This window comes from Typopeltis vanoorti, chromosome 10 (genome assembly GCF_054136105.1).
Source record: "Typopeltis vanoorti isolate ZY-2024b chromosome 10, IOZ_Tvanoo_1.0, whole genome shotgun sequence".
NCBI classification, from domain to species: domain Eukaryota; kingdom Metazoa; phylum Arthropoda; class Arachnida; order Uropygi; family Thelyphonidae; genus Typopeltis; species Typopeltis vanoorti.
The window spans coordinates 36,250,311-36,275,437 of record NC_143558.1 but is presented as its reverse complement, the minus strand read 5'-3'; the positions used below and the strand labels follow the sequence as shown (position 1 = coordinate 36,275,437).

General features: G+C 35.5%; 1 protein-coding gene across 1 annotated transcript in view; it reads right to left on the bottom strand.

The window, feature by feature from the left end:
- Window positions 1–25,127, bottom strand: part of puf (ubiquitinyl hydrolase 1 puf) — a 1,013,305-nt gene that overhangs the window by 270,399 nt on the left and 717,779 nt on the right. Inside the window, exons 57-58 of the mRNA XM_090399560.1 lie at window positions 20,187–20,228; window positions 3,867–3,971 (exon numbers count right to left, since the gene is read on the bottom strand). Of these exons, the coding sequence (XP_090255686.1) occupies window positions 3,867–3,971; window positions 20,187–20,228 (147 nt within the window). The remainder of the gene's footprint in view (window positions 1–3,866; window positions 3,972–20,186; window positions 20,229–25,127) is intronic.

The window sequence follows — 25,127 nt, the reverse complement described above, 5'->3', positions numbered from 1 at the left end:
AATTTCCCCAAACTGTGATGGTTTTCGGATGTGTATCCTCTGAAGGCAATGTGATGCCTCCGCATTTTTTCCAAGAGGGCCTCAGGTTGACTTCAGATGGCTACGTGGAGTTGCTAAACACTGTAGTCAAGCCCTGGATAACAAGGGTAGCCAATGGTAGGCCGTATGTATGGCAGCAGGATTCGGCCCCTTGCCACACCTCTGGGAAAAGTCAAAAATGGTTGTCTGAAAATTTCTACGACTTCACCAGTCCAAATGTTTGGCCTCCAAACTCCCCAGACCTTAACCCCATGGATTATTTTGTATGGGGCGCAGTTGAAAAAGACACCAATCGCACTTCCAGTAATACAAAAGCCCAGTTAATGGATAAAATTCATCATTAAATTCTCTTGATGGTACTAAATGAGTAATAATTATGGATAACTTCAATTTTCTGCACATTGATTGTGTAGCAGAGAAAACTCATGATATGAATGAAGGAGAATTTATTGAACTCTTGTGACTCAGCTTTCGTGAGCTGCATATAAAAGAAGAAACTCAAGTGTTGGATTCAATCATAGTATCAAAAGGAATTTTATTTAAAGATGTGACTGTTTTGACACTGGCTACAAAAGCAAGAAATTATTACAAACTCAATGGAATAAAATATTCACTCCCTTGGTATTAGTTGCTTAATAGGAAGATAAGTAGGAGATCCATAAGAAGAAGATGATGTGGAAGGGGTATTGTGAGAATAAAGATGAGAAGAGTTATGAAATATAAGTTGGGCCAGAAAAGTTACCAGATAAGTATGAAAAGAAATTGGCTATGCAGGCTAAAGGCAACCTAAAAGATTGTTATCATTATGTCTCAAGTAAAGGAAGGAAGGAATGAATATAGAAGAATAAATTTAATGAATGCAAATGGCATGGTTGTGTCAGATAATGACATCTGCTTCTGACAGAGAATTGTCTGTTCAGACAATGAATTCTCATGTTTGCTGAGATCTACTAACTTGGTGGGTGCAACATGGTGCACAGGTACTACAACTTCATTGGATCAAGTGAAAAGTTCATGAGAATGCGGTTATAAAGCTGTTGCATAACATGGAAAAGAATTCAGCAATATGACCAGATAGGATATCAGCATTTATGCTGAACAAATGGTATTCTTCAGCTGAACTGGTTAGGCAGGCCCTTGATCTGGTTGTATAACATGAGTCTCAGTCAGGAACAATACCACAGGAATGAAAAGAATATATGATAGTTTTCTTGTACAAGTGTGATGCAAAAAAGAATGTCTAACTATTGATCTATGACACTCTGGAGTGGTGGTGAAGATATTAGAGAAGTTTATAAGAACTTACACACAGCAATGGGTTGACAGACATACTTTACAAGAAGTAGTATGAGTTTACTAAAGGAAGGTCATGTCTGAGCAATTTGTTCATATTTTATAGTAATGTTACTGTTGAGTTGGATAAAGAGAATGGACACACTGTGGTACTGTTGTGCTTTGCTAAGGTATCTGACAGGATACCAAATGAAGGGCTATCGCATAAATTGGAATATAAACTATCATTTGCTTAAGTCATTGGCTGATGGACAAGTATCAGAAAGGTGTATTGGAGGCAGGGTATATGAATCTGTGAGATTTAAGGTGACCAGTGGTGTGCCTTAGGAAACATTTCTTGAACCACTGTTGTTCAGTCTGTACATTAATGATATTGAGAAGGACTTGAAAAAAGATGTTCACTTGTTTCATGATACAAAGACAGGCCAAGTAATCAAGGATGGTATTGATATACAGCATTTACATAGAGTGACTTAAATAGTCTGGAACTATCAGCAAGTGATAATGGTTGTTAATTCAGTGTTTGTAAGTGTAAAGTTATACGCTTTGTTTCTATTTGCATATTATATTGGTGGGCTTTACACTCTGAGAAACTGATGAGAGAGATCTTGGAGTTATGGTGGATCAGAAGTCAAAGATACTGCATAGCATAAATTACTAGTAAATTACAACTCAGAGGACTGGATAGTTTGATGCTGAAATGAACATCGACGTGAGGATAAGGAATTATTTTTTCCTCTTAACAAGGCTGTAATATGACAGTATCTGGATACTTCGTGCAAATTTGGTTGCATACATTTGAATTCCTACATGATGAAGCTGGAGAGACTGTAGAGAAAAGCATTACAATAATATCAGGATGATGAGGACATACTGAGAGTACAAGAGTGTGTTGAAAAGTTATAATAAACACCATGAAGGAATTGAGGTAGAACCATGTGATTTACATATTATTCTGCATATCCCCCATGAAGTGTTATACACTTGTTACAATGTTGCTGCATCATTTGCAATCTGCTGAGATTGGGTAGACAGGAAGATCTGTTAACATCTGCCTTGGAGAACATAAAAAATACTTTTGCTATTATTATTATGGCAAGTCAGGCTTGGCAGACCAAGCTTTGGACACTCCTTCACACAGGATTAGATAGAAGAAAACCAATGTGCTATTTAGAAACCGTTACAAAGATTATTTTTAGAGTCAGCCATGGCTATGAAGAATTCTTCTAACCTGAACAAGTATGGTTGCATTAATTTGCTAAAAATCTGGGAGACTATCATCTTACACTTTTTTTTTTTTTTTTTACAATATTAGAGGACTTGAGATCTTTTGTCCGTTACAATTTTGAATTGTTTCACTTACACTTTGTGCTCTGAAGATGCTAGTTTGAAATCCAGCAAAATATGTCAGTTAATAAACATTTTTTTATAAAACAGTTCGTTTGATGTTGTTAATACCATTAAAACAAGTTACGAATAACGTTCAACACCCAAGCTTGTCTATTAGATGTATAAACTATAAAAAAAACTAAGATAATGACAAATACCGAAGGAAACAAAGTGACAGAAGAGCAGATAATAATAGACAATAACAAAATAGAGCAAGTACAGGAATGTGTATACCTTGGTAGAACCTTTACATTTTTGAAGAAATAAAAAGGAGAATTCCGCTAGGCTGGATGGCTTTTGGCACTCTGAAAAAAATTTCTATGCAGTAAAATAAAACCAGAAAATAGAGCTAAACTTTATAACTAATACATCATCCCAATTATGTACATATGGATCAGAGACATGGCCAATAACCAAACAAATACTGGACAGAATGAGGAAAACTGAGTGCAAAATTGAGAGTGAGACACATGCTTAACATCAAACTGCAAGACAAAATAAGAAATCAAGATATAAAAAAAGAAACAAAAGTGTTGTACCTAGGGAAGAAATTTTAAAATTAAAATGGAGATGAAAGGACATATTGTATGGATGAACAGTGATAGATGGACAAAGACAATCACCCAGTAGCATCCATATGAAGGAAAACAAATATCTGGACAATCTTCTCTCTGGTTGTCCAGATATTCTTTTTCCTTCATAGGAAGGACACCCTAGTGATGGATGCAAATGGAGGAGGCCAATAACCAAAAATGACTATAAAAATGGCTAGAAGAAGACTAGTTGCTCTTAAGAGGAAAATCATACAAGAGGATAAAAATAACTATTTCCATCTCCTTATAAGATTTCATTGGAAAACAAACAAAATTTTACTTTCACACTGTTCATTCTACACTAATATAATTCCTGTTTCATAAACAGAAGTGGAACAAAGATGCACAAATGAATACATAAGAGATTGTCATTTAACCACTCAGAATTTCATAGAAAATGTATCAAATTCACTAAATTAAGAAGTAAGAAAATGTTTTAAGCCTAAAACATTTCCTTTTCTATGCATAAAAATTACATTTTTCTAAAATTACACTAAAGGCTCTTAATTTATTAAGCCAGTTCAGACTATAAATTTTAAAGAATATATTCACCTCCCAGATCCTCTGCAGAACCAAATTAGTAAAAGAGGGCATGCCAGGTGGACCTCCCACAAACTCCACAAGCATTGAGAGCAATTTAAAGAATGGTCCACTAATCTATGAGGAAAAATTCAATAACAACGTTCAACTAAAGAAAACATAACACTAGTCTACAATTTAAAAAAAAAAAATGATAAAAAACCCAATGTGATAGTATTTAAAAAAAAAACTTCTCTCTCATTATTTTCACAAACTCAAAAAATACAAAACTTGTTTTTATAGCATATTCAACCTTATTTGAAAGTATTTGGATAAAATACACTATAAATCTATATTTTTTTTTATTAAAATTGGCCATTAAATATAAGCTCACAGACAAACATAAAATTACAATTTTATTTTATTTAAAATTAAATGATTATAATTTATTTAAAATTCACACTTTACAATGTTCTTTTATTTCAATGTTCTTGATTTCCCATCTAACTTAACAATGCGTTATTCCATGTGCAAAGATATCTTCTTTTTGTGACATTGTAGAAGTTCTGATGGAACTTTCACACTGGCATTTTAGTTAAGTTTCAAATATTCTGCAGAAAATATGTCAAGGACAAATGTACATAATAAACATTTAAATTTATATAGCACCAAGTAGATGGAACTTGCTTAAAACATTTTTGACTTTTTTGTAACTGAAGCTGAACAAGTGTCCTGAAGGCTGCACCCTATATTAATTTCTTCATCTAGGAACAATAAAAATTCTCTCTAAAACTGAAGATTTTTGAGCTACTTCAAAAGTTGCAACTTATGCATAGTGGAAGAAATAAAATTTTCTCCAGAATTACTAAATTATCTTTGATGATGGTTTTATTGCTAATGGTAAGAATGCATCGTTCTAGTCATTCCTTTTGACAGTTCCTTATTTTAACACTGCTTCAGCATTTTTGAGCATGAAAATTTACATGCCCAAACTGAATGGCCAAGTAAGATAACTAATACTTTAAAATTTTGACATATGATCATTTGTCGGGATTTTAAATTTTCATATTGTACCTTTTTTTTTTTTTTACCAAGAGTAACATGAAGTTATCACTTGTTTCCTTTAAATTATCCAAATGACATATAATCTATATCTCTCTCTCAATCCAATATGAAATGAATTCACATTTATTTCTAATTATATTTAGACTTTTTTTTTTAGACAAATCTATACATCTCCAGTCATCTGGATCATAAGTGGTGTTCAGTTTATGAATGATGCTGGCTATTACTCTAGTATATCAATGAACAATGTTAATCAAAATACAAAATAAATTCACTTTCACAATTGCTATTGTAAGTAACAGATGCTCCTTGACAAAGTAAGTACTCCTACTGTATTTACTTTGCCAAGAGTTTGAAAAATACCTTGAGAGATTTAAAAGTTTTGGCTCATAGCTTTGTAATGGTTCATAAGACATGTCACAACTTGTGTAGTCCCTTTTTCTGCTTTGTAATCAGCTGTACATTGTCAATATACTAGGAGAAAGTGTATAGTATGCATTCGCAAATAAGATAAATAAGTGAAGGGAAAGTAATAATATAATGGGGGAAAGGATACATAGGTAGAAGAAAACAGAATTTATGCAGCTAATGAGAAATAATTACTCAATGTGCCATGTGATAAAAGATTCTAGGGATCTGAGAGTCTTTGTCATGTTCAAGGTTTAATAAAGCACTAACAGCATTAAGAAAGGATTAAAAACTATTTTAATATTTTTAACACTTGAAACACACACACACACACACACACACACACACACACACACACACACACACACACACACACACACACACACACACACAATGGCTATCAATACTAAATAAAACACATGGATATTACCCTAAAGTCCTATCTATATAGGACATTTGTAGGAGGCCTAGGTAGTAAATTGGGATCTCCGAGGATTAATGTTTCCCAAATTTTGGGAAGTTTCTCTCATCAATATTTATTTAAATTTGGTTAATTTCCGAGTGCAACTCCTGATTCTAAAAACAGTTTTTATTTTTTAAATATACTGTGATGGAGCATGGTGATTTTTTTTTTCTCCAGAAGATCCTGCAAGGATCTTCTGGAGGAAAAAAAATCCAATATATGGTTCACAAGACCAGACTGACCATAGTCATGATTGCAGATGTAAGTTTTGTGTTCATTTATGAATGCAGATGACAGCTGATCTGCCTGCCTCTCCAAAGTATGTCAACATACCGTAAGACGGCAATTTATATACTTTGGTTACTGATAGAAGAGGGAGCTGATCTTTACTAAGACAGATAAGGGTAGCAAGTTTCAGATGGGGCTTGAAAGCTATGCAGTGGTTACATTTTTTATTTTTACATTAGTGGATGGTGGTGGCATTTCCAAAATCCTTCTGAAGAGAGGGCTGAGGATTGGGGAAGATTCATTGTTTTTTTTTTCAATTCGGTAACAACTAATAAAGTTTTTAAATAACAGCTTCACACATGTAAGAGAAAACTAAATATAATTTATTACTGCTATACATTTCACTCAATATGTCATGAGTTTCTTTCAAGGAGAAGGCAATAATTAAATTCTGAATACAAGAATGTATATACAAGGATGTGTTTAATATAACGTGTCTTGGTAACTTGGTTGACATTGAGAAGGTTGCAAGTAAACATAGTTGTAACCTTCCCACAACAAACTTGCATGACCGTGTTTATGTTGGTTCTTGTGATTCACACATTCCTAGGCATTTTCAATCATTATTCCATGCTCAGCAGGAGGAAATACTATTAGAGTTCAGAGACATGGGAATAGATGTATAATTGGTTAATGAATTAATTTAAACATAATCATAAGCAATTAATGGTAATCACTTCCCAAATCTTAGAGATTGGCATACAGTCTGATTTTTATTGTATTTTATTTTTTATTTTAGTTTATTTATTTAATTTTTATTTATTTATTCTTATGACAAAAGCAGCTACAGGTCAATGTCCAGACCAGGAAGGATTGCTTCCTGTATACAGAAAATTCAATATTACCAGCAAAGTTTTGACATATCAAAGTATTCATAAAGGGGAGACTGTTGTTAGATTCACGTTCATTAGTGAGCTTGATGCAAGTATATAAGGATTTAATTTTCAGAAATTGAAGTAATTCTGTTTCAAATTGAGACCAAATTGCAAAGATATCATCCACAAAACATAGCTAAATGGAGGTGGAAGGAGAAATGGTGTTAGAAATTTTATCCTCTAAATGCTCCCTAACATCAATCAGCCAAAGCAGGTGATATAGGACTACTCATTGCAGTACCCTCAATCTGCCAAAATCCAGTCTCAATCTGAAACAGAACTACTTCAACTTCTGGATAAAATTAAATCTTTATATATTCGCATCAAGCTGACTATTGAATGTGAATCTAATAACAGTCTCCTCATTCTGGATACTTTAATACGTCGTAACTCTGCTGGTAATATTGAACTTTCTGTATACTGGAAGCCATCCTTTACAGGCAGATATATCCATGCATCTTTACATGATCATCCTTCACAAAAAATAGGTATTATCAATAGCCTTGTACAAAGAGCAAGTACAATTTGCACTTCTGCATCTCACCTATTAGAAGAATTAAATAAATTAATGTTCTATTACTTAATGGATACAGCAAGACATTGATACAGAAAATATCTGATAATTATCATCCCTCTTCCAGATTGGATTCTGATGTTAAAAGGATCAGCATGCCTTACCTTAAAGGAACATCTGAACAAACTAGCAAGGAACCTTCGTAGATATAATTTGCATCCGACCTTCAAACCAGCCCAGAAGTTGTCATCTTTCTTGATACCTATCAAAGATACATTATCACATATCTTTGCCTGGTGTTTCTCAAATACCCTGTATTTGTCATCAAATACCCAGTCTTTGGACAGACTGGTCATTCTGCTACTATTAGAATCCAAGAACATTAACATTATATAAGATTTTTGGAATTTGAAGGGGTTCAGGCCTTACTTCTCATGCCATCGACACTAGAACTGGAGTTCACTGAACAGCACCAAAATGCTACACTACAATGGGTTCAAATATGACTGTCTATTTTTTGAATCATGTGAAGTCCTATGCCACTGCCCTAATCATAATTGGACAGACTGTATATCTCTAAGTTTTGGGAAGTGATTGCTTTTAATTGTTTATGAATTTTTTAAATTAATTAATTATATGTTCATTCCTGTCTCTGAACTCTAATAGTGTTTCCTCATACTGGACAGCTGCGACCAAGACACGTGATATTATACAGATGCTGTATGACTCATTCTTGTATTCAGAATTTAAATGTTACAGGTTCTTTCTTTCTATATGCTGAAACATATAGGAATAATAATAAATTATATTTAGTGTTCTCTTATGTGTGTGAAGCCATTATTTAAAAATTACATTATGTTTAATCTCCATGTCGGTATTAATCTTCTAGTAACTTATTCTGTAAGAACTGTAGCCACTAGATAGGAAGGCGAAAAATATGTTTATTTTAGAACTCAAAAATATGTTTATTTTTGAGTTCTGCTTAAGAGAGGTTTCACTGGAACAAAGATTGTAGGCTGTATTGGCTAGAGTTTTAATGATGCCATTCTATTCAGAGGGTTGGTGATGGGAAAGTTTTGGTGAATGTATCTGTGTGTATGAATACAACACCTTCCTATTCAATGGCTACAGTTCTTACAGAATTTAAAAAAAAAAAAAAAATCAATCTCTCCCCAATTCTCAGGCATCTCTTCAGAAGGATTTCAGCTATGACACCACTATCCCCTACATCCTGGATATATCCAAAAAAAAAAGCCAGGTCCTTGAAAAAAATACAATCTCTGTACAGCTTTTAAGCTGTACCTGAAACTTGCTATCTTATCTGCTTAGAAGAACACAAAAAATATATCCACTGCCATAGGCTATGTTAGTCAGGGCTTGACGACCATGCCTTGGATATCCTACACAGAATCAGTTGAAAGAAAATCATCATGCTCCATCGCAGCAGACATAAAACCAGCCTAATCTTAATAAATATGGTTGTATTAAACTTCTCAAAATTTGGGAAACTTTAATTCTTAGGCCTATTGCCAAACATCTAAGGCTAGTGAACAGCCCTCACATTTTAACATTATATTCACCTCATGATGTCTCTGTGATTGAGGCGAAATACTGAAATCAATTAAACTGTTGATTAATAGAGGCATTGACAATGAAAAGGGTGTAAGTGCCAAAATTTACAAAAAGTTGTTTTCTCACTGAAAGAGACGCATGTTCCAATGCCAATAGTATAGAAAAGGAGACAAGTTCCCTAGCCCATTTGTTCTAATTGTAATTCACATCAACAGATCGTGGTGGATGCAATTTTCCTCTAGTTGACATTGAGAAGGTTGCAAGTAAACATAGTTGTAACCTTCCCACAACAAACTTGCATGACCGTGTTTATGTTGGTTCTTGTGATTCACACATTCCTAGGCATTTTCAATCATTATTCCATGCTCAGTAAGTTATTGAGTTATTGTAGTTGCTTTAATTACAAAGGAAGATAGCGAAAAATAAGTCAACTTATGAAACGCCGAAGAAGTTAGGTAAACAAACGATAACTAATATTTAAGGAATTGACAGCGTATACTAGAAATATAAATTAAATAAACTTTAATATGTACTTTCCGATATTTCGGCAAATCACTTTGCCATCTTCTTGGGAACTTAATACAAAGATACGTGCACACAAGTACTACATAACAGCAAATGAGAACAGAAGCTAACATTTTCCTAAAGTCCTGATGGTGCCCCCTGGTGGGCTATATTGGTGGTTCTTGGCCTTTGGGCTAAAGTTCTTCTGATAAATGTTTCCCAAATTTGGGGCAGTCATGCATCCAAATTGTTGAGGTTTGGCATGTTCCTAAGGGCTGAGGCTGATTCCATGAATAGTCTTTCATACTTGAACTTGCTGCGGTGTATGACTGTGGCTTTCTTCCATCTTATTCTGTGGCGCGTATCCAGAGCGTGGTCTGCAAGCCCAGAGTGGCTGTACTGGTGAAATCGAATGTAATCCTTGTGTTCTGAGATTCTGATATTTGCTGTCCTGCCTGTTTGGCCAAAGTAAGACAATTTACAGCTGCAAGGGACCTGGTATACACCAGGTAGGTCTAGGGGAAGTGGTTGGTCTTTAGTGGAGCGAATAAGGGATGCCAATTTTCTATGTGGTCTGTAACAAGTGGTTAAGTCATGTTTTCTTAAGATTTTGTTGATTTTTTCCGAAGTGCCTTGGATGTAGGGAATGGTGATGGATTTAGAGTAATATTTTTTGTGAAGGGGAGGGGGTGGTGGGTTGTGGATAACTGGGTTAAGTATTTTCTGGATTTTTTATTTTATTATATTTTTTTTGGGGGGGGGGGGTAGCCATTGGCTGAGAAAGTATCACGGATGTGATTTAGTTCAGTGGTTAGGGCTTGATCAGTTGAACAGATTATTTTTGCCCTGTTGAATAGTGTCTTAATAACTCCATATTGTTGTGAGGGGAGGTGATGGGATCGTTGGTGAATGTATCTGCCTGTATGGGTGGGTTTTCTATAAACTGAGAAAACCAAGGTTCCATCAGGTTAGCGCGTGACTAGTGTGTCTAGGAAGGAGAGGTTATTGTTTGCTTCTTTTTCCAGGGTGAACTTGATTCTAGGGTGCTGGTTGTTTAAGTGTGTTAGGAAGGAGAGGAGTGAATCCGGGCCATGTGGCCAAATAGCAAACACATCATCAACGTAGTGAAGCCATATGGTAGGTTTCTGTGGGGCTGAGTTTAAGGCTTTCTCTTCAAAAGTCTCCATAAAGAAGTTGGCCAAGGGTGGGGAAAGTGGTGAACCCATGGCTGTCCCCTCTATCTGTTTGTAGAATTTTTCCTGCCAAACGAAATAGCGTGAGTTCATTGTAAACTGAAATAGGGCTGAGATATCGGGAGGAAATTTAGCTTGGATTAGCTCTAGGGTTTCTTTGAGGGGTACATTCGTGAATAGGGAGGAGACGTCAAAACTGACCATTATGTCATTATGTTGCAGTGTAAGGTTTTCTATACTGGCTTTGAAGTGGGCTGAGTTTTTTATGTGTGATGGTGTGCTGCCAGTATAATGTGAGAGCGCTTTGGCTAAATGCTTGGCTAGTTTGTAAGTGGGGGAATCAATGCCATCCACTATGGGACGTAATGGCACATTTTCTTTATGTATTTTTGGGAGCCCATATATGCAGGGGGATCTAGAGTTATAGAGTTTTAGTCTGTTGGTAACCTCCGCAGGCCAAGAAGTAACCTTCTTAAGGAGCCTATGGAGTTTTCTAATTTGTGAGTTTGGGATTGTAATTAATGGGGAGGTAAGTGGATCGATCTAATAGCAAAGCCTTGAGCTTACCTGTGTATTCATTAAGGTTTGCCGTGACGTTTGCCGAAATATCGGAAAGTATATATTAAAGTTTATTTAATTTATATTTCTAGTATACGCTGTCAATTCCTTAAATATTAGTTATCATGTTTAACCAGCATATAAGCCTCTCAACAAGAATTAGGTAAACAAAAACAGTGAATATTTCTGAATCTGTAGAAATACTGGGAGTTATCCATAAACACAGTTGTAATAACTCAGTACTTATTTTATTGTTCCAGGCCAGCTGCAAATGCTAATACAAATGATATTCGCTTACAAAGAAATTTTAAAGAAACTTTATCAAGAGTTCTGCCAGTTACCGTCTGAAGCCGGGTATGTACTTAATGAGCCATATTAATTTGGGAAAATTTTGGCCTTTACACTGTACCTTTGAAGGCAGGAACCATACAGGTGTGTAACCAAACTTTCTGATGCATATTCAGGATTTCAAGAAAGAAAAACCAGCTTCTAATTGAATGCTTGAAAAAAGGGGATGTGACCTTCAAAGGATGGACGAGGGAAGAATCCTGCATCGCTCAGAACAATATAATAATGTAATAATATTTAGTATGATGCAATAATAATATGTAATAATATTCTTAGTTTTGAAAAAAATTAATAAATAAAAAGTTTTTGATTGTCAGAAAGTGTGTCATTTTCTTTTATATAGGTGATCATTCGGTTTTATGCTTCTGTAAAATTTGGATTTTGACACTTACACCCTTTTCATTGTCAATGCCTCAATTATTTCTCTTCGTGCTGAAACTATTCCATTAAAGTGCAAAATGGTTATATAAAGTGCCTTGTTCTGCAAGTTGGCATAATTTGGACAGTCTGGTAGATAAGCCACCATCCACAAAGACAAACACAAAATGCACATCATCTGCAAACTACAGTCAATCAATCTAGTCTTGCAGACCATGTATTAGATACCACTCTCAGGTCTTTCTGGAAAACCACCATGTTCCATCACAGTAAATTTAAAAAACAAAGGCAGTTTCTGGAATCTGCAGCTGCACTCAGAATTTAGCTTTAAATAAACATGGATGGAAGAAACTTTCCAAAATTTGCGAAACATTAATACTCAGAGATCCCAAATAGGGCATCCTGCCTAGACAGGACTTTAGGATCACATCCATGTGTTTCATTTGGTACTGGGTTGCCTTTGTGTGAAACATTAGTTTATATTCCCTGAAGATGTCTCAGTGATTGAGATGTAATATGGGAAGAATTAAAATAGTTTTGAATCATTTCTTACTGCTGTTGATATGCCATTAAACCTCCAACATGATGTCCTCCCAGCACTTAAGCTTTAATAGAAGGGTACCTTTGGCATGCTCAGGAGTATGGGTCTACCTCACAGAGCATGTTTTGGTGTTTTGCTCTTAATGTGTTTATTCTTATGATCTTTACTGCCATATCGCACAGATAGCAGAGCCACAACAAGCAAGCAAATTGACAATGACCATATTTCTGACATTTAACACACTATAAAGGTGTACCAGATATAGAGCCTTACTGAACAGTTGAGATGCTGGTGGGTTTGGTTTGTTAAAGGTAAGGATGGTGTGTGTGTGTGTCAGATGCTCATACCTACATATCAGGATTCTTCTTATGGCTGCCACTTCTTGGTCTCTGAGATAGAAGTATATCTCTTTATTGGGAAACTGAAGCAGTCTGATATTATGCCTCAAGAAAAGTTTAAAGTTGGAGTAATTTTTGCCACTGTGCTACTGTAGCTACTTTAATAAGGATATCTCCTGAATACAGTTTTTTGACACATTCTGAAGATCCCGTCAACTGTTCCAGATGAAAAAAGATGACATTTTTCTAAATGAATGCTCGCCTGTTGAGTGTAAGATTAGGAACAGTGGTGTATTTATTGCAGCTTCTGATGTTTTTTGTTTCTTTCTTTGGTTTTCTGCTGATGATATGGTTTCTGAAGCTGGTTGGAGTTTGTCAAGGGCCCTGATTGACAAAAGGATGAAGACGTATTCAGTTTATTCTGGAACCAGAGCTCCACCAACCACAGAGCCACAAACAGACACCTACTCTCTTAGGAGTAGGTGTCCATTTCTGGCAAGCAGTGGCTTCACTTTGGAGTAGAATGCCAGAGCTACCCCACATGTGATATGGGCATTACAGCAAGTTTTGGACCCTGTCCTCAGACCATGGGGAAAGAGATCCAATGCAACACCCATGACCCTTGTAAGCAAGTTTACTAGCTAACTGATCCTGATTGGGTCATACAGGACTGCTTCTGCCAAAGCAGAGGTCTAAGTAGTGAAAGACTACTAGAATCCATCCCACCCACCCCCTTTCTGGATGTCCACAGGTTGCACCAAATGGATAATATGGCAAAAAGGTATTGAATTCCAATGATGGTAGTCTGGAAGACAGGATAGTAATAAGGACTCAGAAGAAATAGAGCGAAGAATACAGGAAGAAAAGCAAAGAAAAAGAGGAAAAATGAAAAGGAGCAGTAGCATCCATCACTGGGAGGTCTCCTCCACCATGGGTAGGTTCCTTAAATGGATAGGATAAGGATAGTGGTGATATAATCTTAATGTGAGAGGTGATGAAATGCAAGGTATACATGTGGAATCGCTGAGCTGTGCCAAGCAGTCTCCTAAGTATGTCATAATTAGGAGACTGCTTGGCACAGTATTATGGTATAAGTGATTGTTAATAATGAATGGGATATGGTCAATGGATATTTGATGAAAGTAGTATCAGATGTATACTTAAAGTTAGGATGATAAATCAGGGGGAAATTAAATGAATGACTGGTATCATTAAGCAGGGTCTACAAAAGTGTGGAGGAAATTTAAAGAGAAAGGTGATCAGTAAGCTCAAGACAGTACAATGGATTTTATTTTGGTCAGATAAAACAGAGAGAGCTATAGATGTTGAAGGGAACAAAGGTGGTTGATTTACATCAATGTAAAGACTAGGAATCAGTGAGGTTAGAAATGCTTCAGTTGCAATTCTTATTGCTTGATAGTTGATACTATTCATCCATCATAATGTACGGTCTCTGGCAGAGGCTTGTGTGCATAATCAAGTTTTGATCTGATAAGTGCATGATGCAAATGAAGCAAAGATCATCTGCTGGCATCCCTTGGAAAGTAGGGTGCAAAGGATGTTCATTGCTTGCTGGCACATATAAGGAAGAAAACTAAGCTTGTTATTGAATAAGAGCCCTAAGAGCTTGGCTTCTGTTGTAACAGCAATTACATTTCCACTTGTAAAAAAAAAATACAAACAAGCAGTCTTCTGTGGTGAAAATCTAAACCCATTTGTTAGTGCATATTTTGAAAGATAGTCAAAATATGACTACCTTTCAAAATTTGGCTTGGGCTTGCAGCAGCTGTCTTTCTAGGACCCCCATATTGCATGAATAACAGAAGCTCCATATTTCATTACATAACTTATGTATTTCATTTACAACTGATTCTTCCCCATATTTTAGCATCTCGACTATTATGTTACCATTTCCAGGACTCTGGTTGTTCTTGAGATGTTCTGTAGCCTTATTCACCTCCACTTCGAATATGTCATTTTCAAAGATCTCTGCTGGTGGAGAGATTGCTTTTAGTTCTTTTATTACTTCTGTTGCAGTATCATTTAGTTGATTTTTATATACTTCACTGCAATAACTTGTCTATCTGCCTTATTGATTTTATTATTGACATGTAGTGGGCATTGCTTACAGTTGGAGGAAGCTGTTTAGTTATTGAGTTAACTTTGATTGCAAAAAGCATAACACTTAAAACTGAACCTTACAGAACTCCCAACACTTGTGTCAAGGGTTTGAGAGAGGGGGGGAGGGGAGAGAGAGAGTGGTTCCCATTTGGACTAATTGGAATGTTTGCTAGGATAAAATAATAAAAAGAGGGAGGATATCTCTGAGACCATATGTAGGTCTTTGAATAGTCCAAATCTCCAAGCAGGGTCATACTATTTTCCACATCAAAGAAAACTGACACTAAGTGCTGGAGTTTTAGGATGGCATCTTGAATGGATGTTCCCATTCAGACTAGATAATCGATAATTGAATATGACATTGGTGGAAACCAGATTGTGTTCTGAAAGAAGAAAAAAAAGCATCTGATTAGGAAAGTCAATCATAACCACCTTTTGCAGATGATTCATGTCAGACAGAGTAAAAGATGCTTAACTACCTCTTAATAAAATATTATCTAGCCCAACAGCAACTGGACAACATTTAAGCAAAGCAGCTTTCAGTTCTTGTTTTGTGAATGAGCTATTGAATGGACTTCATACTGTTATTTGAAGAGAATTGGATTTGGTATTTTTCTGTTTTGCTTTTTTAGGACAGGAAGTGTCAGAGCACCATTGTGTTTAATGATTGCAAGTGAGTAGGTGGTATATCTGCCTTCATTTTCCAGATTTTATTCCAAACTACTTCTTTGGTCTTTGATGAACTGGTTACAGAGGATGTGTATTGAATCCAGAATCCCTTTTGGCTCTAATGATAGATATAACTTGCTTTTGCACGAGCACATCTGAAAGAAATGAGGTCTGTTGTAGTTGGGTACATGCAGAAGATACTCCAGGCTTTGTTCTGAGCTTCCTTGGCTGCTGTGCAACAATCAGCAATCCACTATACTGTGGTATAGGGAAAAGTGGAAACCGACTAGATGTTTTAAATCGCAGGTTGTAGCAACTTATATCATACACTCTGTCACATTATTCATTGCATTCCTGATAGGAGATGAACTGTTGCAGAATCTGTTTCTGCTAAGGAAGAGAAGGTGAAGTATCTTCAGGACTGAGGCAACTCGTGGTAAAGGTGGACCAAGCTCTCATCACTCCTTGTCTTAGTATCTCCCATAATTCAAAGCACATCACCATGTGGACATGTATAATGCTATGCATTAAGGGAAGGGCCACTACCCAGACCAGTTTCGACCTTTATTAAGGTCTGGATAGTGGCCCTTCCCTTAATGCATAGCATTATACATGTCTGCAGGGAGATGTGCTTTGCATTATGGGAGATACTAAGACAAGAAGTGATGAGAGCTTGGTCCACCTTTACCATGAGTTGCCTCAGTCCTGAAGATACTTCAGGTGCAAACTTTGTTTGCTTATACTTGGATAAAGGATTAAACTAAATTTATTATAGTCTATCCAAGTGGGAAAAACTTCCAACATACTACATGGTTGCTCATGCTTTCCTGCATGGGCAATCATATGGATATCACTGGGAAATGACTTCCATACAAAATTGTTATCAGTTTCACATGTAACAGTGAGAAGAGAGAAAGGGTAAACTTACAGTTAAGATGATGGCAGCAAATGTAATAGGCCTATTGAAGGTGTTGCTTCTCTATGCTTAAGATGGAGAGATTATTGTTGTCAAGCATATGCTCTACAATCCTCCCTCTGATATTATTACTGGCAGGACTATTCCACAGAATGATGTGAAGTAAAAGCATGAAAGTGGTAAATGAAATATTAGTAATCAAGGTCAACCTATGAGATATCTGCTGTTGGAGATAAGTAGATGAAGCATACTATGATACTAAGAGTAAGATGGCAACTGTCTCCACGTTTATGTCAAATGGAACTTCTTGGAAGAAGGTATGGATGTCCATAAGGAGAGTGACTCCTCTGTGGACAGATCTATTTCCCATCTGTCATTACAGATGATGGTATTATAGTGCACTCTGTGTACTTTGCCTGACATCAAGGCACTTTGCCAAAGTAAAAACATGTGTCCTGTAGATGCTTTAACAAAATCCATAACAATTCCATTGCAAAAATGCTTTTGCTATTTATTTTTTGGTGGAGCCACCTGGCTTGAAATGTTGCAAGGCTTCATTTTCTTGTGGTGATTGGGGGGGGGGGGGGAGTATCCATCTCATCTATTAATGGATATACAGGAATGTCCTTGATTCTCTGAGAAGCATGTTCCATTATTATTATTTTTTTATTATTATTAATTTTTACTAATGGATTTTCATGTAGAAGAACCATTTTTGGTGTACTAACAGGAGTTTTTCTCTTCAATTTCTCTAAAGAGAGCAGATATATCATACCATTTAGGGATGTTGTAATAATGAAAAGGTGAGACAGTAATATGGATTAAGGTCTCTGTTGACACTTTCTTTAGTTTCCTTCCCCATGAGGTCTTTTTCTACTTTTGTGGTACAGAGGCAGAATCTGAACGAGCTACTCCAAACTTGTACTCCTACATTTTATCATTATTTATTCAAATTAATCATTAAATGGAAATCCTTAACAGCAGGTATTAAGAAGCCTACTTACAAGTTGTGCAGATTACTTCTGCACAACCTGTAAGTACTTATAGCAAATTAAATTACTTACCTTTCCAGTTAAAAATCAGCCATGCATAAGTGCCCACTATGCCTACCATATTAAGCAAAGATGGCAATGACGAATGAGCACCCTGTATCTAGTCAGCACAGCAACGATCGCTGACAAACCCATAATGTGCCTTAGCTGTAAAATTGATGTCACCGATAAAAAAATGGGTTATTGTGTGAGTTCTGTTGCCACTGGCTACACGCTTCCTGTGCAAAATCAGCACACAAGCTATTTATCGATCTCAACCAATCCATTTTCTGTTCACTGTGCCTCCCGTCTGTAAAACAACTCCTGAACTTAGGCAAACAAGTCATAAACCTCAAACAGCAATCAATACTATGAACAAAATTTTTTCCTCCAAAATATGATCACTGGAAGCTAAGCTCAAACTAACTGACAATCAGTGCCACAATGCAAGTTCACCCCTGCCTGCAAATGAACTCCACGACCTAATCGCATCAACAGTCCATGACTCGATGGAGACCAAAAACAAAAACAAAAAAAATCATTGCCGTTATTTTGAACTTTCCAACAGAAAATGGAAAATCACTAAAAGAAGACATCAAATTAGCAGAAGAATGCAACATCAATTCTAAAAATATTGTCAAGTGCCATTATTTCAGACCCATAAATAAAAGAAAGAATGGAACAAACTTTCCACACCTCGTAAAAGTAACTTGTGACACACTGACAAGCACATTTACATTAATAATAGCGCTCGACAACAAGTTCAAAGACACATGCCCCAATCATGCATAATGTGCTCAACCAAACCTAACATTTGCCCAGAGAGAACAAGGACGCTATCTTCGAAGACAACTTGAAGAAAAATATCAAAATGGAGACAACAGTTGGATCATCGACTACAAAAAAGTTAAATGAGTGCAAAAATCAAATGATGCCACTAGTAGCTACTATGGAGACCAGTATGCAGGCACTGCATAGGAAATATGCAAGACCCTTGCAGTCAAATACAGGGTGTCCCATAAATTCCTAGATATTTCAATAATTCATAAAAATGAGAAAAATTGGTATATTAGAGTGTGGTTTGTACAAAAGTAAATTGCAAGGAGGGGAATTTTTTTTGGGTGGGGAGAAAAAATTTACTTTAAATTTTCATTGATAAAGGGTGCTCTACCACATGCATCATTTGTAAATACGTGCAAATGAGAGTTCTATAAAATGCAGGTTGTACTGCTGACAGCTCGTAATGAACATGTGAAATTCCCAATCATTGGGGTTGAACAGAATTGTGTTTGTGAAAAGAAACATTTGTTGCCGTGATGCTTACTTTGGTGGATCAGATACTGTTAGTGAAGTTGTCTTATGTAAGTGGGGAATCAGTAGCAAAGTTTTATGAAAGTTTCAAATGCAGAAAAGAATGAAGAAAGGTTGAGGTTCTATCACTCCTGCCAGAATACAGTCTCTAATATGACATTTCAAGAAAACTGGAAATTTGTCGGATCGCCCTTTAACATGCAGATCAGTGTTATCCAAAGCCCATACCAGCACTGTGGTATTGTAAATGAATGCACAATCAACAAGCAGGTAAGCAGTGCACAGGAAGCTGCAAGAATCACAGGCATAGCGAAAATGTCACTATTCTGCATCCTTCATGGTGCGTAATCATCACACCACCAAAGTAAGCATCACAGCAACAAATTTTTCTTTTCACAAAAACAATTCTGTTCACCTCCAATGATTGGGAATTTGCACGCATTCATTACGAGCTGTCAGCAGTACACCATGCAATTTATAGAACACCATGCAATTTGAACGTATTTGCAAATGATGCATATGGTATGGTGCACACCATCGGTGAAAATTTGAAGCAATTTTCTCCCTGCCAAAAAAAAACCCTCCTTGCAATTCACTTTCATGCAAACTGCACTCTAATATACCAATTTTTCTAATTTTCATGATTTATTGAAATATCTAGAAAGTTATGAGACACCCTGTATATGCCTCACAGAACCTTGCATATCCACTTCAACAACATCCATGGCCTCAACTCCAACCAATTTCATTTTTTAATAATAACTATCCTCTTTGTTTCTTTGTGAAAGTATACTGTAGGAACCATTAGGATATGATTAAAATTGAAATATAAAACTGATTAATGATAAAAACGTGATTCAAACTAATAAATTTTTATATCAAATGACTGTAGTAAATTACAAAAGGATTTTAAACAAACTTTCTTTTATCTGAAATGCATGGAAAATAATTCCATGTACTTTGAGAAAAAATACATGGAATTATGGTAAAATTTTATGCCATTTAACTATATTTGAGAAACCTAAATCTTCATAGTTGACAAGGGACTTTTGCGTTGTCAACTATGAAGTTGACAACGCAAAACGAAGTTGTTTTGAGTTTTTAATTACTTATGATTACAAAGAAACACATAAACAAATTCCAGTGCATTCTAATTCAGGTCAGTGAAACATTTAATGTACATGAGAGTCATGAGTAGATTTAATATCATTTTTGGAATAAAAAACTATAGGTTCAAGTGAGAGAAACAAGAAAGCTTACCTCATGTTGTTTAGTAATAGCTGAAAAAATCATATTCACAATCTGGAAAAAAAAAAATTTAAATAAATATTAATCCAATAAATAAATAAGCCAACAAATCACTCAGGTACTTGGGTCAGCAGCACAGCTAGGCTTTTAGAACTCTTGACAAATTTGTAGTTAAGCACCTTTTATAGTGTGATAATTGGTAAAATATCCTGTAACTGGTGTCCTTCTGACATGAGAACCCATGGAAACTGATCCAATAACAAAGCATTCTTATGCCTCTGACTTGTGTTGCTTAGGGTAACTTCATAATGCTAGACTGGCAGAAGATTACAATAGGTTTGATTCTAGTCAGCAGCCAGAATAAAAGAGGGTCTTTTTTTCCAGCAAGTTTCTGAGTTAGTTCAATCTTTTATACTGCCTAGAAGTGCTATTTTTCTCACAGAAAGCCTAGTTTCTATCCCAGCAACATGGAAAAACCAATCATAGAATATAATAAGTCAGGATTAGGAACATAGGATGGCAACAGTTGCTTTTGTTTATTTTGATCTTATTCATCAGCCATTTATGTCCATTGCTGGATGATGCCGTCCTGATGGTTACCGTGAAGTCCTCCATTCAGTCCTATTTTGAGTTTTTTTTCATACTGAGAAAGTTTTTGAAAAATAAGTGGCTTATTTTCATACTTATATTTATTCCACCTCATTTCAAACCACCAGTCAGCAGCATTAAAGTGATAGCTTTAATTTTAATTAACGTGACTAATTAAAATAGCTTTCATTTAATTAAAGTCATGACTTTAATGTCATCCTTTCTCCATCTCTTTGGTCTTCTTTTTGATTGTTATAAAGTGAAGACCCCCTATTCTTAGCAACCCCCATTTTGTCTAAATGAGCTTGCTCTTCACAATTTCCTTGCAACAATTTGTCAGTCTTTTCCAAATTAAAGTTGTAACAATTAATTACTGGAATGCACATATAAAAACTATATTCGCTTAACTGGCTACTATTACCTTTGAAGTAATTCCTATCTTGAAGCCAAAACTATTGAAAATAACTTTTTAATGTGTAAAAATTATTCTGATTTTTTCACTTATATATCTGATATAACTAAACACTTTATTAACACGTTCGCTGCCAACTACGAGTATACTCGTAGTTCGTATATGAGCTTCACAAGCCAACTACGGGTATACTCGTATGTCGATTTACCGACCTCCTATGCCAAACACGAGTTATCCCTTTGTATAATTACCTTAATTTGGACCCTTGGATTCTGAATAAAGCGGAGAGCATGTCTGGGGGCTTGGTAGAAGAGAAATAATTTCAACTAAAATATAGTATATTGCGTATATGCCTCAGATGCCAACTACAAGTATACTCGTAGTTCGATATGAGCTTCACAAGCAACTACGAGTATACTCGTATGTCGATTACCAACCTCGTATGCCAAGCGCGAGTTAATCCGTAGTATAACATCGTAATTTGTAAATCAATTTTAAACTCGGCTTTCCTCAATATTATGTAAAGCATATAAATTGGTTTGTTCTACTAAAATTGTGAGAAAATCTTCAGAAAAGAAAAGTTCAACTAACCTTTTGATACTGAAATTTCCAGTGTCAATTTTAAAACTTGCAGTTTCAACAAAGTCAAATTGTGGGGGCTCTTCTTCTGAATTTTCCCAATAAGTTGATGTTGATGTATTTGGCTGGTTGCTAACTTCATCTTCAAAAGTTTCTTCATCATCGGAGTCACCGCTAGAGTCATCTGTAGGATCATCTTCGGAATTGGAACCAAATATTTCATGAAATTCATCATCGCTCATATTAGCATAAGCTTCTACTTCTATATCAGTAAGTTTTCTTTTACTGGTCATGGCGAAATTGAAGGTTCTTAGAGACTAGAAACTAAAACTGAACTAGACGCAATAAACACTGCCATCAGCACATGTAATATATATATAGATGGAAGTGATACGAGATTACTCGTAGTTGGCGTATGAAACAAAATTCTGTCTGATAAGCCGGCTACGAGATTACTCGTAGTGACCTTGAAGATGCGAAAAGCGCTTGCCGTGCGGGAACAAACTATGACTGAGTAGCGTGGCAGCGAACGTGTTAATGCATAAAATACAAATACATACATAAATTAATCATTTATGCATGTATATGACTTCCTGAAAATATATTAAACCACTTACTGCATGCATCTAAAATAAAAATAAAAAAAGAGAGGGTGATTCACTATATGATGAAATTCACTACATGATAGTGTGGTCTGGAACCTAACATGACATGTGACTGGGTTATGCCTGTATTTTGACACTGCGGAAATCTCATTGCCTTTATTTTCAGTAGTAAATCTAAAGAACATGTTATCTATTTAGCAATAAATTTTAGTGAATATGGCAAATTGATTGTGGAAATAGATCATAGGTACCAGTAAGCAGGTTGAATAAATGTATGTGCAACAAGGAAGAAATCAGCCAAAATAACAAGCTAGCAGTATTCAAGATGGTGTTCAAACCAATTTTAACATGCAGACTGGAGAGTTGAGTTAGAAAAAAACTATTGGATCAGTTTACAAATAATCAGTGTTTAGACAGGAAAAGTTTCTATAATAAGGGTGTAGTTTCACTCATGGAAGCATTAGTGAATCAACTAATGACATCTAAGCAAGCAATGAGATACACTGGAATTCTAGCACCGTATCTTTCGTTTTTGTTAATGAAGTAGAATTCTTGATGTAAGATTCTCTTCTTACCAATGTAATGTATCAGATTGCCATCTATGAAGATTTTATATAGAGTCCATTAATTGTGGACAAAGATGCACTTCTAGTTTAAGGAGTTTGGGAGCTACATATATTCTTGAAAAACAGGATATTGGGGGGGGGAGATTATCTTTAACTTCCTTTGCACATCTGAAAAAATTATGTTGATTAAAATGTTTTGGTGGAGATGCCTAATGTGGAATCACCTCTGAAAATTTCTATCCAGTAATAACTGACTAATTTTTTCTGTGTTAGAGACTATAATGCAAAATACATCTCCTTCATCTTATCATAAAGAATGATAATACAACTGTTCTTTATTCTTTCTTTTCTGTTTTGGTAATGTTAATGACTGGTGGTTTGAAATTAGGCGGAATAAATATAAGTATGAAAATAAGTTCCACTTATTTTTCAAAAGTCTTTCTCAATATTTACAAGAAAGTCTACTCTTGCATCATATTCTGGAACTGAAGCATAATGAAATCCTTTGGAAAATACAGCATAGTATGCTTTACTCAACATGTGATAAGACAGACTGACAACTAATCTACCATAAGGATGGTATGTTATGTTATCCAAAAGCATATAAAATTTATTTTTCAAGTTGGACATGTTTTTGCATTCTTAGATTGGCTCATGTATGGTCAGGGTTGTTCTCTAAAAGTAGGACTGCTTGATGCAAAACTGATTTCTGAACTCAGAAATTTAAAAATGACATCATTATTTCTATATCTAATCAAGAAAATCAACTCTACTTACATAAAACATAAGTTTAATGCACAATCTCTCATATTATGAATTTCATTACAGACTAAGTATATATTAGTGAATGAAAGAAATTTTTTTTTTTTTGGTTGGATATTGTAAAGAATAACATAATTGACGTCATCATCAAATAATAATTAGAACATGTTACATTCAGGTAATAAAGATCAATAAAACAAAGGCAGACTAATTATATTGAATAACCTATAACCAAGCTGGTTGCCACAGTGGTTAGCATATCCACTCTCCAACAAACAGGCTTCAGGTTCAAATCCCACTGTAAGCATGAATGTTTGTGATTGTCTTTAGGTTTAAATAGGCTGTTAATATGAGCTTGATATAGGACCATTGTCTTGCTTGTTGGATGCCTGAAATGACTTGGAAAAAGTTCTAGAGATGGAAGTTTTACACAGTTCTGGAAGCCTGCTCTCTAGAGCAGGCTTCCAGACTGTGTAAAAAATAAATGAAAATTCAAAAATATATAATAAAATTAATTAAAATAGGAAACAAAAAATTCTTAACCCAAGATAAGAATGTAAAATAACTTTACAAAAAGCTTTCATAGGTGGGAACCATTTAAAAAAAAAAAAAATTAAAATCAGAAATACGAAGATATACACTATGTCAATTGCCAGAAACATGACAACATTAAAAGCTACTTGCTAGAGAATAAGTAAAACATTTCAGCTGTTTAGGCACAATTTTTACTGAAGATGGCAAATTAAAAACAGATACTAGAATAAGCAATAGTGATATGGTGGCCAGCAATTGTTTCAATAGAGTTATACAGAATAAGAACAAAAATTAACCAAAATATTATAGATAACATATAAGATAGTGTTCAAACTAAGTTAAACTTATGAATATGAAAGCTGGACAGGAAATAAAACATTTAATCAAAAGTAGAGACAATAGTTATCAGAAGCTCCAGAAAATAAATGGAATGAATAGAGGATATAGGCTGGATTAATCTTGCTAGAATAGATGCCAAATGAGTATCAGAGCCTCAACAGATACGTATGTGTTAATTCTGAAACTCAAATTTTTAGCACATCTGGTGAGAGAGATACCATCCAGACCAGGAGAGACTTGCCATCCACACTAATGAGGATTTTGTTGATGTTTTCTGGGTGAAGGATGCAGTAGTATCAGGGAAGGTGATTTCCTTCTTTAATCATCTATACGCCAGTCTGGTTGGTCAAGTGGTTAGCGTATCCTCTCTCTAGCCAAGAGGCTGCTGGTTCGAATCCCTCGTAGGCATGGATGTATGTGACACTCCCCCAATACAGACTGGGTCACCATGGGAGGTAGACTCAAAACCTCCCACAATGGGAGAGGCCTTCACCCTGCAGTGGACAGAAATATAGGCTGTTCATTTTTTCAATCATCTATACAGTACTGGAAGAGTTGATCAAAGAGA